The sequence below is a fragment of the Gadus macrocephalus genome, chromosome 16, assembly GCF_031168955.1.
Source record: "Gadus macrocephalus chromosome 16, ASM3116895v1".
In the NCBI taxonomy this organism is placed as follows: Eukaryota; Metazoa; Chordata; class Actinopteri; order Gadiformes; family Gadidae; genus Gadus; species Gadus macrocephalus.
In genome coordinates this window covers 28,400,421-28,416,059 of record NC_082397.1, presented here as the reverse complement: position 1 = coordinate 28,416,059, position 15,639 = coordinate 28,400,421, and the positions used below count along the sequence as shown (strand labels likewise).

At 45.8% G+C, this 15,639-nt stretch overlaps 1 protein-coding gene and 1 long non-coding RNA gene across 4 annotated transcripts in view; one reads left to right on the top strand and one right to left on the bottom strand.

Moving 5' to 3' along the window:
* The window catches only part of raph1a (Ras association (RalGDS/AF-6) and pleckstrin homology domains 1a), a 129,768-nt gene that overhangs the window by 29,002 nt on the left and 85,127 nt on the right, over positions 1 to 15,639 (top strand). For all 3 annotated transcript variants that reach the window (XM_060074658.1, XM_060074657.1, XM_060074656.1), the window contains exons 2-4: positions 8,148 to 8,270; positions 9,721 to 9,829; positions 10,178 to 10,299. In XM_060074658.1, coding sequence (XP_059930641.1) covers positions 8,148 to 8,270; positions 9,721 to 9,829; positions 10,178 to 10,299 — 354 coding nt within the window. The remainder of the gene's footprint in view (positions 1 to 8,147; positions 8,271 to 9,720; positions 9,830 to 10,177; positions 10,300 to 15,639) is intronic.
* LOC132474153 (uncharacterized) lies at positions 13,388 to 14,875 on the bottom strand. Its single transcript, XR_009529586.1, has 2 exons — positions 14,611 to 14,875; positions 13,388 to 14,345 (listed from the first exon to the last, which is right to left on the bottom strand). It is a non-coding gene; the product is annotated as an uncharacterized LOC132474153 (long non-coding RNA).

Sequence of the window (15,639 nt, the reverse complement as noted above, 5' to 3'; positions counted from 1 at the left end):
TCACTGGGCCACTGGAACTGTAACATGCAGCCTGAGGCTCAAACCTAACACACACACACACACACACGCACACACACACACACACACACACACACACACACACACACACACACACACACACACACACACACACACACACACACACATTCTGATAGTAGTGTTGCAGGGTTGTCTCTTTTTTAGAAGCTGCGTGTTATTATGGGATGCATTTGAAACATCAGTTCCAGGCTGCAGTACCCACACAGCCACGCCTGGCTGTTGGGAGGAAGTAAAACACCACTTTGGCCCTAGCCCTTAAGGCCCATTCCCACCAGATCTGTCTCAGAAGCGGTATGGCGGCGAAGCGGCTGTGTTCCGTACTGCATCCGCACTAGAAGTGGTCTGGACACGTTCCGGCTGAGATATGGTTCAGCGACTTTTTGTAACCTTAATGTATAATGTATCGGTGGGAAGTGTAAACTCATGAATATTCATAGACTATGCTATATGATTATGTTGGACTGTTTTTACAGGTAGGCTTTTACATTAAAATAACTTGTAATGCTTTCTGTGAGTCTGTAGCAATCCTGCATCGTAATTGTTGTAGTTTTCAACCATTAGCAAGGTGCCACTGATTAGCTATTGATACCATAGATAGACTGTATAATATTACCCTGGTAGTGAATTGCATAGGGGTCGATGTGAGGTCATGAATACTCATGAACAAATGCAAACTGATTGGCTGTAGAATTGTTCTGAGACACGGCTGCAAACCGGCAACCTTCAAAAAAAGAAGAGGCAAGTATTGTAAACGAAGTGCCGGTTTGGGGACGGTTCTGTGCCGTGCCAAGACCGTAGCCAGTGGAATAGCCTACATTGAATAGAATGGTTTCTATTGTCTGCGGCAAACGTTAACTGCCGTGACGCTTCTGAGACGGATCTGGTAGAAATTGGCCTTTAGCCCTACACCTCACTTTTGCGCGTCCACGCGTGGAGTAGGGCTGTCCCAATAGTCGTTTCATTGAGGGTTAGGGGTAAGGTGGGGAGACATTTCCCACAATGCCATGCGAAAAACATTAAAATCAAGAAAAATATTAGGCAAGATGGCGGCGAAAGATGCGACAGTATCGAAAACCACAAATGTAATTGTTTTCTTTGCTAAAAATCATTAAAAAAAACGACCAGTGCATTATCCTTGTGTTGTTTCAATGTAGATTTTTTTTTTTTTATAAAAGCATAAACACAAAATCACTAGTATGCATGGCTCTAGCTAGGGAACTTGCTAGCGAACATTGATCATAGTTCATGTCGATTGATGGCGTGAAACTTGTAGGTTGTGGTCTTTTTGAATCGGAAAAAGGTTACAATGATATCCATATGTTCCAGGGACCTCAGGTTTGAAGATTAGCTACTGTCACTTGCGAGTCATTCAATAGTTATTATTTTAAGAATGCCATGTAGCTTGGAGAATGTGATGTGGTTTTTGACAATCCAGTGTCTTTCATTTATTTTGGTAACAATCAATTTATTTTGGTATAACTTGTGGCAACCCGGCTTGGTGAGTGACCCGCCTCCTTCCAATAAGCACACCAACTGGAGCTTACTTAAAGCCAAAATGGCACTTTTATTCATTCATAAATGATATATCTAACAAAGCAAACCAAAAAACTCAGCTTTGGAGGAATCAACAGTCTTTTTCCTCCGGGTGGAATCACATCACCCACGAGACTGGTCTCTCCGCACACGCGAACCAGGAGAGCCCTGAATGAGTGTGGAGAGACCAGTCTCTCCACACCAGGATCAGCACCTGATCCTGGAGCTGCAGTTCCTGGAGCGTGAGCGGCAGCGCATCCGGTTTGGGCGCCGGCGTGAGCAGTACGGGATCCAGCGGGAGCGGGACAAGCTGCGCCGGCAGCAGGAGCAGCTACGCTTCGGGCAGGACTACCGGTCCGGCAAGAGGTCCTACAGGTTCCAGGGGGGACACTGGCCGGGGCGGACCAACGCCAACACCCTATCCAGCCTCGACGCGGGTTGCTGGTCAGTCAGAGGTGCACCGGGCCTTCATCAAAGGGTTGAGGAGTGTGGCAACCCGTCTCTGGCACAGCGCCTCTGGAGGCCAAGGGGGCAGGTTGTGGAGGCGGTGTACCACAGATTTCCGACAGATGGCGCCAGTAAGATCATCGGTGCCAATCATTGAAATGCGGAGCACCTGAGGAGCAGGTGGGAAGCATGCTTTAAAAAGCATGCTTCCACACTCATTCAGGGCTCTCCTGGTTCACGTGTGCGGTGAGACCAGTCTCGAGGGTGAGGTGATTCCAGCTGGAGGAACAAGACTGTTGATTCCTCTGCTTTGACAGATATATAATTTATTATTGAATAAGTGCCATTTTGGCTTTAAGTAAGCTCCAGTTCGTGTGCTTATTGGAAGGAGGCGGCTCACTCACCAAGCCGGGTTGCCACAAACTATCTATCCATATAGATATAGATAAAGATCTATACATTTACATTGTTTACTTTGCACCTTAAGGACCAATAAAATACCAAATATGATTTGAAAAGCTTTGGAAGTTTAGTGTACTACTCCGACTCGGATTACCGAGTCTGAGTAGTATACTTTGGCTAAACGGTCCGGCTGGAACTCCGACTTCAAGTTTTAAATTCCGCATCGCAAAACAAGCCTTTACATTCGCCATATTAACGCTATGTACGCCACATTTACGTACCGCGGTACACCTCTAATTGCTCCGAAGTGCCTGTACCGTGACGGTTCGGTACAATACGTGTACCGTTACACCCCTAATTGTAGATAACATGTGGCCATATCACCCAGTTCTGCCATATAATTCCTTCTCTTTCGTTATTTCTTTCAGGAGATCATTGAGGCTTCTGCCACCACCGAGCCCACCCCTCCATCTCAGGCACCTCTTCTGCATTTGTAGCCCTAAGCCCAGGGCTCCAGAGTGCGACCAATTTGGTCACACATGCGACTAAAATTTGTAATGGTGCGCCTAAAATGATTCCTGGGTCGCACTGGTGCACCTAGCGTTTTCAATGCAAACGCCTAAACTTCCATCCTATCTGTTCTCTCTCTCTCTACTAACGAAGCGTTTGATCTCCTTTGAAGGAACTCACAGTTAAGGTAGGCTCATATCGTGGTCCAAACCAATCAGAGACAGAGATTGGGGTCTTTGCTTCAAATATCGATATTGAATTTTTGAGATTGTTACAATAATCATTCTCTGCAGTATCGATACACAAATACCAGGTCCGCTTTCTCGCTCTCTTCTCTAGAACAGCGAGTTAACACACACACACGTCACAAAAGTGCCGACATAGGCCCTCCTCCTATCACTCGCTCACGGTTCTATGTCGTATAGGCTTCGCCTTTCAAGGCTATCGCTATTGGGTTTTCCCTAGGCGCGAGCCGTAGCACTGAAAAATTTGTATTCCCCGCCCATCAACAGCGTGGGCCTCAATCATGTCCGCAGGGCCTCAAAAGGGCCGCAGTTCGCAGATACAAGCGGGCGCCAGCGGACGTTCTGCTCCCATTTTCTTCAGGACGATCTTGTAGCATAACTAGATGGACACCATGGACTCCAAGACCATCCGCATCTGCAAGACGTGTAACACGGGTTACATCTTGCCTCGTGACGGCCATGAAGTGTGCGAGGACTGCCTGGGACATGAACATGCCCTCTTGACGCTCTCGCCGCTCTGCCTGTGTCAGCATTGTAAGGCGCTGCCGGTGGACTACCGACAGCGCAGAGCCGACACTGCCGCCGTCTTCGCTGAATGTGCCGACGACTTTACTGTCCCGCTCGACGATGCCCTCTCCCTCCATGTGAACTCGGAGTCGGACGACTCTGACCGCGGCGAGGAGGGGGCGTCTCCCTCGGCTTCTCCTCTCCGAGTGGAGAGGTCGGAGCCCGGGGCAGCAGCATTGCCCGTCTCTGCCACCACCTCACTTCGAGTGGTTGGCGCTTTGGTGGCAGAGCTTCCGGGCATTATCGCCAAGCAAACCTTGGCCTTGTGGTGCCCATGCCTCTGGCCCCCCAACGCCCGGACCAGCTGCATGGAAGCTGGGGGCTTGAGGCTGCAACACCCCCCGCTAGGGCTGGGCGATATTCCAAAAATTATTAGCACGATTATTTTTTCGGTATTGATCGATATCGATATTAATCACGATATATGTGTTCATTGTGATAAGGGAACATTTAATCACATTTAAATATAAACATTTAACTTCACAAAACTGCTTCCAACAGAACAATATAAGGTAGCTTGCCTTGTAACTAGGTAGTAACCTATTGAAAATAATGTAAATAAAAATAAAAGCTCTGACTTCTTTCACATTAAACTCCTTTGGCAGGGCTTCAGAAAACATCTTAAATCTTGTAGAGGCGCAACCAATACATAAAAAGTAAAAACGTGGATGAACAAAGGCCCTGGCACATGAACTGAACTTTAATATATAAAATAGGAACTACGTATTGCTTACGTAAGTGCAAAATGAAAACATTGAAAAAACAGATATTATGCTACATAAAATAATGTGTTTAAAACTAAAAGATCTGTGAGTGACTATCACATCAAACTCCTGTTTGTTGCAGGAAGGCAACAATCTCAAATGTTTGTAGAGGTCTATTTCTGTAGATATATATCGGGTCGGTCTCGACCCGATCTGGCCAATTTCTCCCGCCATCAGACCGTACTTCAGTGGGGCTGCGGCGGAGCCCGGAAAGCTCGGAGCCCCAGTGAAAACATTCATCCCGGTCACGAAGACAGAGGGTCTGACAGACCAGGGTTACAGGGCGGTACCGCCGCTGGATCCCGCTCTTTGGAGTGAAGCCGGGGCTCGGCGGCCGCCGCCCCACTCCCAAAGCTTGGCTGACGGCCAAGCTTACGGGCAGGGCGCATCAGTGTATGAAGCAGCAAGAGGCTGTTATGAATAACATCGCCCTGCTGGCATATGACATCTCCACCGTGGCGGCTGACCCTCATCGTCTGGCCGAACGGGCAGTCGACATGGCGAAAACTGCCGGTGTCATCCTCTGCCTCTGCTCCACCGGTGCGGTAACAGCTGCCCGGACGGCGGCATGGCAGCACCACAGAGGAACCTGTGGCTTCAGCAGACCCCGGGCATCCCTGAGCTGATGAGGCGACAGTTGCTGGAGTGCCCCATCAGCCCGGACGGGCTGTAGGGGCCCCGCCTGTCATCTATGGTCGACGAAATGCAGGCTGCTTCCGAGGTGGCAGAGAAATTCTGGAGACCCGTCTCCCGCCCTCCGCCTCCACCCCGGCAGCAGCGCTCCGCCTCAGGTTCCCGTCGCCGCCATAGGCCCCCGACAGCCACTGTTACGGCGCCGCCGGCAGCTCCTCCTCCTGGCCCCCCGGCTTACAAGCCCCGCCCGCCTCCATCGCAGGCTGCGGCGAGCGGCCAGCAAGGGCCCCGGGCAGCGGGCTCATGGGGAAATGTCCCGCCCCACAAGCGCCGGCGAAGGCTATGATGGGGCGAGGGAGAAGCGTGTGATGGCGAGAAAACAACCGCTCTTTTAAGAGCCACCCACCTCTTTACTAAAGACGGCTGTTTTTCTCCCCACACCCCAGTTAACGCCGGAGCCTATCGGCTCGGCTATAACTGTTTCACACGCTTCTCCCGCTATATATAGGCAGGCCGTCAATAAACCTCGTATTATTGATCGAGCCAGCCCTTCAGTACTTTTAAAAAGGCATCCTCGCCCGGCTTACCAGCCCCGCCCACCTCCATCGCAGGCTGCGGCGAGCGGCCAGCGAAGGTCTCGGGCAGCGGCCTCATGGGGCGATGCCCCGCCCAACAAGCGCCGGCGAAGGCTATTACGGGGCGAGGGAGAAGTGAGTGACAGCGAGAAACACCTCTTTACTAAAGACGGCTGTTTTCTCCCCACACCCCAGTTAACGCCGGAGCCTACAGGAAAATAGCTGAAGAAAAGCTATTTATTGGGAGCAGAACGTCCGCCGGCGCCCGCTGACGTGTGTCGGACGTGATTGAGGCCCTGCAGACGTGATTGAGGCCCACGCTGTTGGTGGGCGGGGATTACAAATATTTCAGTGCTACGGCTTGCGCCTAGGGAAAATCCAATAGTGATAGCCTTAAAAGGCTGCGCCTATACTCATAGAATCTAGAGTTACAATACGTAACTAACGTCTCTCACGGTGATTCGGCACAAGTCTCAATGCTCTGCATGACAGTCTTAGCTTAAAGTTAGCCAACACAGCTAGCATGTCAAGTGCAGCGCCTCTGCAACCGGTTTAGGTAGAGAAGAAAACGGCAGGAGTGCTGTTTAGGAGTACTTTGGATTTGAGACAAATTACCAAGGAAAGTCAAAAGACGCATGTATACCCATGCAAGAACAAGGTTTTGGGTTTCATAACTGTGCACATGCACAACAATAGCGATAATTTTCATGAAATTGGACCTGCACAAATATACATTACGTATATGAAAGCTAAGCCTCCACTGATTCCAACAGTAGCATATCACTCTCTGACAAAATCTCGTAAAAATAACCAATCAAGAACAAACTTCCCCTTTCCTTTAACAACCAAAAAAGGTTGTTAAAGTCGTATTATCTATTAACTAAGGCTTATTAAAAAGATCTTAAAATAAAGCGTTACCATTCTAGCTTTATCCACTCTAACCAAATAGTTTCCCCATTGAATATTTCACTTGCACAACAATCTTTCTTTTGGCACCAAGATGAAAAAAAAATTTCCCTGTGGTATCGAAAATGCTATTGAATATCATTTATTTTAAGGTATTGGATTGAAGATAAAATTGATAAAAAAAAATTGGAACCATTGGAAAAAGTAAGTCTAGAGCCCTGCTTAAGCCCCCAACCCGGTCGGTTCAAAACCGACCGTTAATTACTTTTTGAAATGTGCAATATTAGTTTGATTATATCACTGGTTCTTGTTTGTATGATATTTATTTTTTACATTGATGGCACACTACCTCAAGTTCTATTTAGGGTTATTTAGGGTCTGGTCTTATATATTGTCTTTTGGTACAATGTTCGATGCAAAATAAAGTACAATATTGCAGTTTATAGCAGATTGTGAGCATGAATACGATTCTTATCTTATCATACCGCGTTTTACCATGTAGGTAATAGTTACATTCCTGAGACAAAACTAAACAGTACAATTCCAGAGACAGATATTGTATCAAAAGATTTATTCTGAAATTAAAGTTTTATGAAATAACTTGTACACAAACCGGAGACAAGCAATAAGCATAGAGCTCAAACTCTACGTTGAACAACAAACGCAGGATGGGCACCTTTACATTTAACTTGCAGTAGGAAGGAAATAAAATCACATCATTAAGTCTGAATTGGAAGGACTTTTACTACATGAAACCAGTAACAAACAATGCATGTGTATGGTATCCTATCAGACCTGAACACGGATAGAAACACAAATCAAGGTAAACTGTTTATTTTACATTAGGTGTCACAAAGGGGTTGATCTAACAACATTAACATGAGTTAATATAGCAATACTGACATGCTATCATACTAGCATTCTGTGTAGCTAAGCTAACTACAACAACACGTTTTTCAGTATATTCTACATACCTCAAACGGATCCACCAGCATTCCCAGGCGTTGAATACGGTATTTTTTCCACATTTCTCAGATTCGCTGACAACCGGAAATAATGTTTGAAACCCACGCAAGAAAAAATCACCACAGCTGAAGCCGGTATTGGGAAACTCAAAACAACTGCCAACAAACTTGTCGCTTCTATTTACTTAAATGCTGTCGAAGTCTACAAACGAGACAAGATGGACTTGAAGAGTTGTCCCATTTCGTAGGGGAAGAATTCCACTTGGCCCTCTGTTTCAGGGGGCAAGTCCAAGCCACCCAAAAACTAGGGCCACTCAATAACGAGGGGTAGGGCTAAAAAAGAATTGAGATTGGGCCTAAATCTCTCCCCCTCTCTTCTTTCTCTTGACCTCTTCTTTCCTCATCCTCTCTCTTCCTCCTCTCCCCCTCTCTCCTCCTCTCCCCCTCTCTCCTCCTCTCCCCCTTTCCTCTCCTCCCCTCTACTCCTCTGACCTCCTCTTGTCTCCTCCCCTATCCTCTCCTCTCCCCCCTCCCCCTCTCTCCTCTTCTTCTCTAACTCAGATGGAGCAGGTATCAGATGAGGAGGTGGAACATGCGGGTGAGGAGGCGGACAGCGATGAGGAGGACCAGGATCTAGACCAAATGTTTGGAGCATGGCTAGGGGAGCTGGAGAAACTCACCAAGGTACTCACACACACACACACACACACACACACACACACACACACACACACACACACACACACACACACACACACACACACACACACACACACACACACACACACATATCCACACACACAGACACACACGCGCACAGACACACACACACACAAACACTCACACTTAGGGATAGGGATCATTAATATTTATTGATATCGATACCATTTTCGATGCTCCTTAACGATCCGAGTCTTTATCAATACCACTATCGATACTTTTCTATTAATTGGTGGAAATACAAAGCGTTTTTAGTGATGAGGAAAATATTTAGGAAATAAAAGAATTGCATTTTAAATGAAATATGTAATTCTTAATAAATATTGATATCAGTAGTTTTTGTTATATAAACTAAAATTATTAAAGCACTATACAACTGTATTGGTAATACAGAAACATGAATAATACAGTATTACTCATGTTTCTCACCAAAAACTAAATTTATCGTTTCTTTATGTTAGATTTGACCGCATCATGATAACCTTGTTAAAAATTAAAACAAGGTTATCAGTAAAACAGTCGTTTTACTGAGCCAACCTCAACACATCATCACGCAGCACATCTGAAACTTTATTTACTTTTTAAGATAACTAGCTTGTATGCTGCTGATTACAACACCGACGGGGCTAGCGACAATGTCTGTGTGTGCGATTACCGCTCGTAGTTTGAGTGGATGATTGAGACGGGCCCGTCTGTGGTGCGACAGGAGAAGGAGGAGACAGAGTCTTTTCAACTCGGAGACAGTCGATGGTACTGCATTGGGTCTTTATTTGATGCACAATGCTAATGTGCTTGGCCATTGAGGTTGTGTTCCCCCCTTTACAATAAATGATTTTCGCCCTTTTCGCCCGTTCGGCCGTCCTCGCAAGCAAAGTTAACTGCCAGACATCAATTGTTTTACTTGTAATACCTGTTAGCCTAAAATTCCATTCAAAAACATTGGTGGAAACGCTGCAGTGATAGGATTTATTGATTTAAATGCCGTGACGCGACTCGAGGGACACAACATTACGTTACAGGACCTACGGGACAAAAAAATAAATAAATGAACTACGGGACTCGATAGTGGTATCGACCAGCCCAAACGTTAATGATTTTCGGGTTTAAAAAAAGTGGAACCGGGTCCTTGATAGAACCGGGTTTCGACCTCTGCAGAGGTCAGGGCCACTGGACGGTAATCGTTCAAACATGATGGATTACTATTTTTGGGCACCGGTACAATGATAGACTTTTTAAAGCAAGATGGGACGACAGCTTGGGCCAGGGATGTATATCTCTCTCTCTCTCTCTCTCTCTCTCTCTCTCTCTCTCTCTCTCTCTCTCTCTCTCTCTCTCTCTCTCTCTCTCTCTCTCTCTCTCTCTCTCTCTCTCTCTCTCTCTCTCTCTCTCTCTCTCTATCTATCTATCTATCTAGAGTCTGGATGATGGCCGCCCTGATCGTCCAGGCCAGCAGAAGGCTCCTCTCAGACAGGAGAGCAACATGGCCAACCTGTCCTACCGCTTCTCCGTCTACAACATCAACGGTAGGACTCAGAGCTCTCTAGATACTGTGTATCCATCTAGATCTACTGTGTACCTGTATAGGTGTGAGGAGATGTGGATATGTGTACATATGTTTGGAGACATGTTACAACCATGTTACAGGCCATGTTAGTGTTAAATAAAGTGATGACCTGACCTGACCTGCTGCTGATGTGATGTGAACCACATCAAAGGAAACTATGAATTGAGTTGAATGAATGATTACAGGATTTTGGGAACTACATATTGACGATTGTTAATTATGCCTATAAAAGGCGTCGTCTAATTCTTATAAAAGGCCTTATATATGTGTAAAGTTCCATACAATATGTCTAATATATCCACTGCAGAGGCTCTGAACCAGAGGGAGGGCGTGGACCTGGACTCTCTGATGGCCGACCTGTGCTCCATAGAGCAGGAGCTCACCACGGACAGCAGCAAGACCAGCCGGCTGGGCCTGACCGACCCCAGGGTACGCACTCATCACACAGACACCAAGCTACCACACACACTCATCCCACAGACACCAAGCTACCACACACACTCATCACACAGACACCAAGCTACCACACACACTCATCCCACAGACACCAAGCTACCACACACACTCATCACACAGGCACCAAGCTACCACACACACTCATCACACAGGCACCAAGCTACCACACACACTCATCACACAGGCACCAAGCTACCACACACACTCATCCCACAGACACCAAGCTACCACACACACTCATCCCACAGACACCAAGCTACCACACACACTCATCACACAGACACCAAGCTACCACACACACTCATCCCACAGACACCAAGCTACCACACACACTCATCACACAGGCACCAAGCTACCACACACACTCATCACACAGACACTAAGGTACTACACACACTCATCCCACAGACACCAAGCTACCACACACACTCATCACACAGACACCAAGCTACCACACACACTCATCACACAGACACCAAGCTACCACACACACTCATCACACAGGCACCAAGCTACCACACACACTCATCACACAGACACCAAGGTACCACACACACTCATCACACAGACACTAAGGTACTACACACACTCATCACACAGCCACCAAGGTACTACACCAACTCATCACACAGACACTAAGGTACTACACACACTCATCCCACAGACACCAAGCTACCACACACACTCATCACACAGACACTAAGGTACTACACACACTCATCCCACAGACACCAAGGTACTACACCAACTCATCACACAGACACCAAGCTACCACACACACTCATCACACAGACACTAAGGTACCACACACACTCATCACACAGACACCAAGCTACCACACACACTCATCACACAGACACTAAGGTACTACACACACTCATCACACAGACACCAAGCTACCACACACACTCATCACACAGACACTAAGGTACCACACACACTCATCACACAGACACCAAGGTACCACACACACTCATCCCACAGACACCAAGCTACCACACACACTCATCACACAGACACTAAGGTACTACACACACACTCATCAAACAGACAATAGATGATGAAATCCATGTGTTTACATGATGGAACGTCGGATGTGCATGAAATCCATCACTCCTGGGATGCTTGGACCTGTTGAACCATTCCAGAGTTGATCAAAGCATTTATTGGTGACGTTTGCAAATTTCATCAGGTCATTGTTTCTATTCACTCTACCACTTGTGTGATGCATTCTCAGAGCTGTGTGTACATTTACCCTTGATGTGTGTACATTTACCCTTGATGTGTGCACATGTTCCCTTAGAATCTACGATTGGCTTGTGCTGTGTTCCAATATCCATACTATCCGTACTTACTTTACTTGGTTTGAGTACGTAGAGCGTTACAATTAAGATCGGGGGAAAATAAGTGTACTGAAAAGACCCGGATGGTGTACTATGGATCGATGTACACTTTTCGTACTCAATGGCAGCCATCTTAGCTACGTAGCGGAAGAGTGTGGAGCCAGGCTGAGCCAAAGCATTTGTCACATAGCCTGCAGTGTACTCATGGAAGTATGGATATTGGAACACAGCATTGCTCTGGTAATAGCCAGGCTAGCGCAAAGCATTTTTCAGAAATCAGCACATTAAGATAAAGGTAGTTCTGTTGTCACACAAGCTATTTTAGATTTTTGTAATATGGAATTATTTCAGGGGGGAAAATGCAGTGAAGAAATGTGCGCACAGGATTAGGACTGCGTTCAGGATTAGGACTGATATAGTATGTGTCGGCCTAGGCCTAATCAATTGTGTTTAAATATCTTTAGCATTAATATTATTGCAGTCTATTCTTTTCGTATGCTACTCTGCTGTTGGCCTTTATGGGGAGATATTTGAACTCTTTTTAACCCCATTTTCCTGTGACATTCCTGCGTCTCCCCCCTTACAGAGCCCATTTCAGCACTGTGTCAGTGGACAGACGTCGTTCGTAGGATTGTAATCCTACGAACGACGTCAGAGCAGTGCACACGCGTTCATGTTAAGAGGTGTTTGTGAAAACGCTCCAAAGAAAATTACGATGGTTCGCATAGGCGTCGATTACGGGGGGGGACGGGGGTGACATGTCTCCCCCACTATTTAAAATACGAATTTTGTGCCCACCACTTTTAAAAATGTGCAAACCAATTGCAACTGAAAAAATCCCCGCACACTCAACCGAAATCGTCGAGTCTAAAATCATGCGATAGGCGCGCACGAAGACATCATGTATTAGATAGGCCTACCTGATAGGCCTACCTGATAGGCCTATGTCACACTTCCTGCTTCCGGAGCGCGTAGTAGGGTCATCCAACCTCCGGTCACGTCTAGCAGCAGCAACAATGGCAGCCCCCGTTCGCAGTTGTTCTTGTAGTGTACCGTGTTGCTCTACATCAGGACGTATACAGCCATACCTCAGCTTCCACGCTTTCCCGAAGGACAAAATAAATCTTGGTTGAGATTATTTTTTGCCCATTACTGTCCTAACGTGCGAGTGATTCTAGACTGCACAGAAATCAGGTGTGAGGCACCCTCATCACTCACCCTCCAGTCTGAAACATTCTCCCACCACAAGAATACCAACACCTTCAAAGGTCTGATCGGCATTGCTCCATGTGGAGTTATCACCTTAATTTCTAAGCTGTACACTGGTTCCATATCAGACAAGAGAAATCACACAGCAGTCAGGAATCCTTAGTCTACTTCAGCCAGGAGATGCATGCATGGCTGACAAAGGCTTTGTCATCCGACAAGATGCTTTCTGAAGTTGGGGCCACCCTCATAATGCCGCCATTTAAAAGAGGCGCCAGGTTCACCAGTGAGGACACCGAAAAACCCCAGAGTATCGCCCGACTTTGGTGGAGAGGGCCATCAGAAGGGTCAAAGAATATCATATCTGGGACACGACCATTCCTCTGACTCTTTCAGGCTCTGTCAATCAGCTGTGGGTAAATTGTTGCTTGATGTCATACTATCAAGGTCCTTTAGATGTGAAGGGTGATGTCCCAGTGTTACACATTAAAACACACACGACGTCACATGACTATTTTCAAACGTTTATTAATGTTCTTTGTTTACATTTAGCAGAAAGAAATTAAAATGGTGTGTGTGTTTGTGTCCGTCCGTCCTTTTCAAATGTTTATTTAATGTTAGTTTCTAATTCTTTTTTTTAAATCTAAATTTACATATATACATATTTACATTTAACAGAAAGAAATGAAATGTTCTGTGTGTGTTAGGCAAGGCAACTTTATTTATGTAGCACTTTTCATACACAAGGCAGACTCAAAGTGCTTCACATATAAACATTGTCATACAATAAAATAGATAAGTATAAGAAAACATATGCAAAGAAATGAGTAAAATAGAAAGTTAAAGGCATTTTAGTATTAAAATAAAAAATAAAGGCAAAGTTAAAAAAGCTTTTTAGAAAGTGCAATGTATTTATGATGTAGCAGAAAGCTAATGCAAACATAAAAGTCTTCAGGCTTGCTTTAAAGGTGCTCAGAGTGTGTTACCTTAAACAAATGTTCGGGAATGTTTGTTTCCAATTCTTTGATTAAAATATTTACATATATACATTTAACAGAAATAAATGAAATGGGGTGTGTGTGTCCCTCGGCCATATTTACTTGGCATTCAGGAGGTATGTGTCCATGTATGTGTTAAAATAAAACACCTAACCCAAACCTTGGGTTTCCTGACCACAAGTTGGTCAGTGGGTTCCGGGCGAATCCCCTGGAGCGAATCCCCTGGAGCAAAAAGAAAAAATATGTCAGCACATAAATCATATTGTCAGTGTAGCAACACTTAAGTCAGTGTTAGTCGCGTCCGTCTATATACAAGAACTTTGAATACTATTATTGAGTAGACTATACAGGATGTTTGGCTAGGCCTGAGGTATACACATAAACCTGTGTCCTTGGTCCACGACTGCAGAACACTGGTGCACGACAGAGGTGTTGGCACGCTTTGCTCCCCTGTGAAGTGGTAGTCATGTGTCTGGAAGAGCGGATATAAAACAAAACATGACAATCTGCAACAGCAGACATGAAACAAAACATTATCATCTGCAACAGCAGATCTGGAGAAAGAGAGAGCATTTTGGAACAGCAACAAGAAACAATAATAATAAAAACACACAGACTGAACATGCAACTGAATCTGTGAAAGTCTGAAACCATGCTCCATTATGCTGACATGTATTACACTTAGTGCTATCTGTCACAGTCAAGCTACACAGTGTCAACAGATTTGAAACACTTACTTCTGTAATTAAAAATGTACTTCTCCCAGAAGAACTTATATCCTTTGCGTAGTTTAGATGTTTCGACACGTGAGTGCTGATTTACGATCCTTAGGACGTCGTCGTAGGACAATTTAGGTAGGTTGGAGAGAGACTTGGTCCACAGGTATCGATCTGCCTCCGCCATGGTAAACAGCTTAGCTAAGCTAAGCGGAAGAGCAGTTACCCTACTCCGCGAGCTTCTTCCGGTCTTCAATTGTTCCGTGACATAGGCCTATAAACCGTTGGAACACACAAGACTGGAACCCATAGCAACACCGGTAAACAAACCCCGAGAAGCCCAATCCCTATGAGAGCTCCCCGCGCTACGGCCATCCGGAGGCGCACAGAGCATTTGGCTGTGATATTATATTATATTATATACTATTATATATAGAGCTCCGAGAATCGCAAACGGCAACAATCACTTTCTCCTCCATGCTGCAGTTCACCCCGGACTGCACTGCACTGAGTTTGACGGTTGAACGCTGATTGGCTGTTACGTTACACATGTCACTCAGTGGCCACGCTGTTGAACGCTGATTGGCTGTCATCAAGCGAAATTCGTGTCAAAGTTGAAATATTTCAACTCGAGCGAATTTGTCGCACCACAAATCCTCGTGAACGCGCTCGCCTGTGCACGGCGAAAGTGAGCGTGACAAATCAAAACAAATCAAAAAAATTCGCCCGATACGCGTCTATACGTTCACTTTGTATGGGATCTTGTCGCCCCGTCGCGTGGACACTGCGGTCAAGCCAGCCGATTCATCAAGATCGGCGGTCAAGCCAGCCGACTCAGTTTTTTGCCGTACCTGTATATACTAGCCATTACGGTAATAGCGTCTCAGAACTAGTTTCAAATAAAAGCATTCGTCGGGTACATACAAAAAGACAGTCAATAAAAGCAAATACTATCAAAGGAAGTGTACGGCCGTTGTGGTATTTAATTTCAAAATAAAAGCCCACCAAACATTCCAATATGAGACATATTACATATGATTTTGGATACGA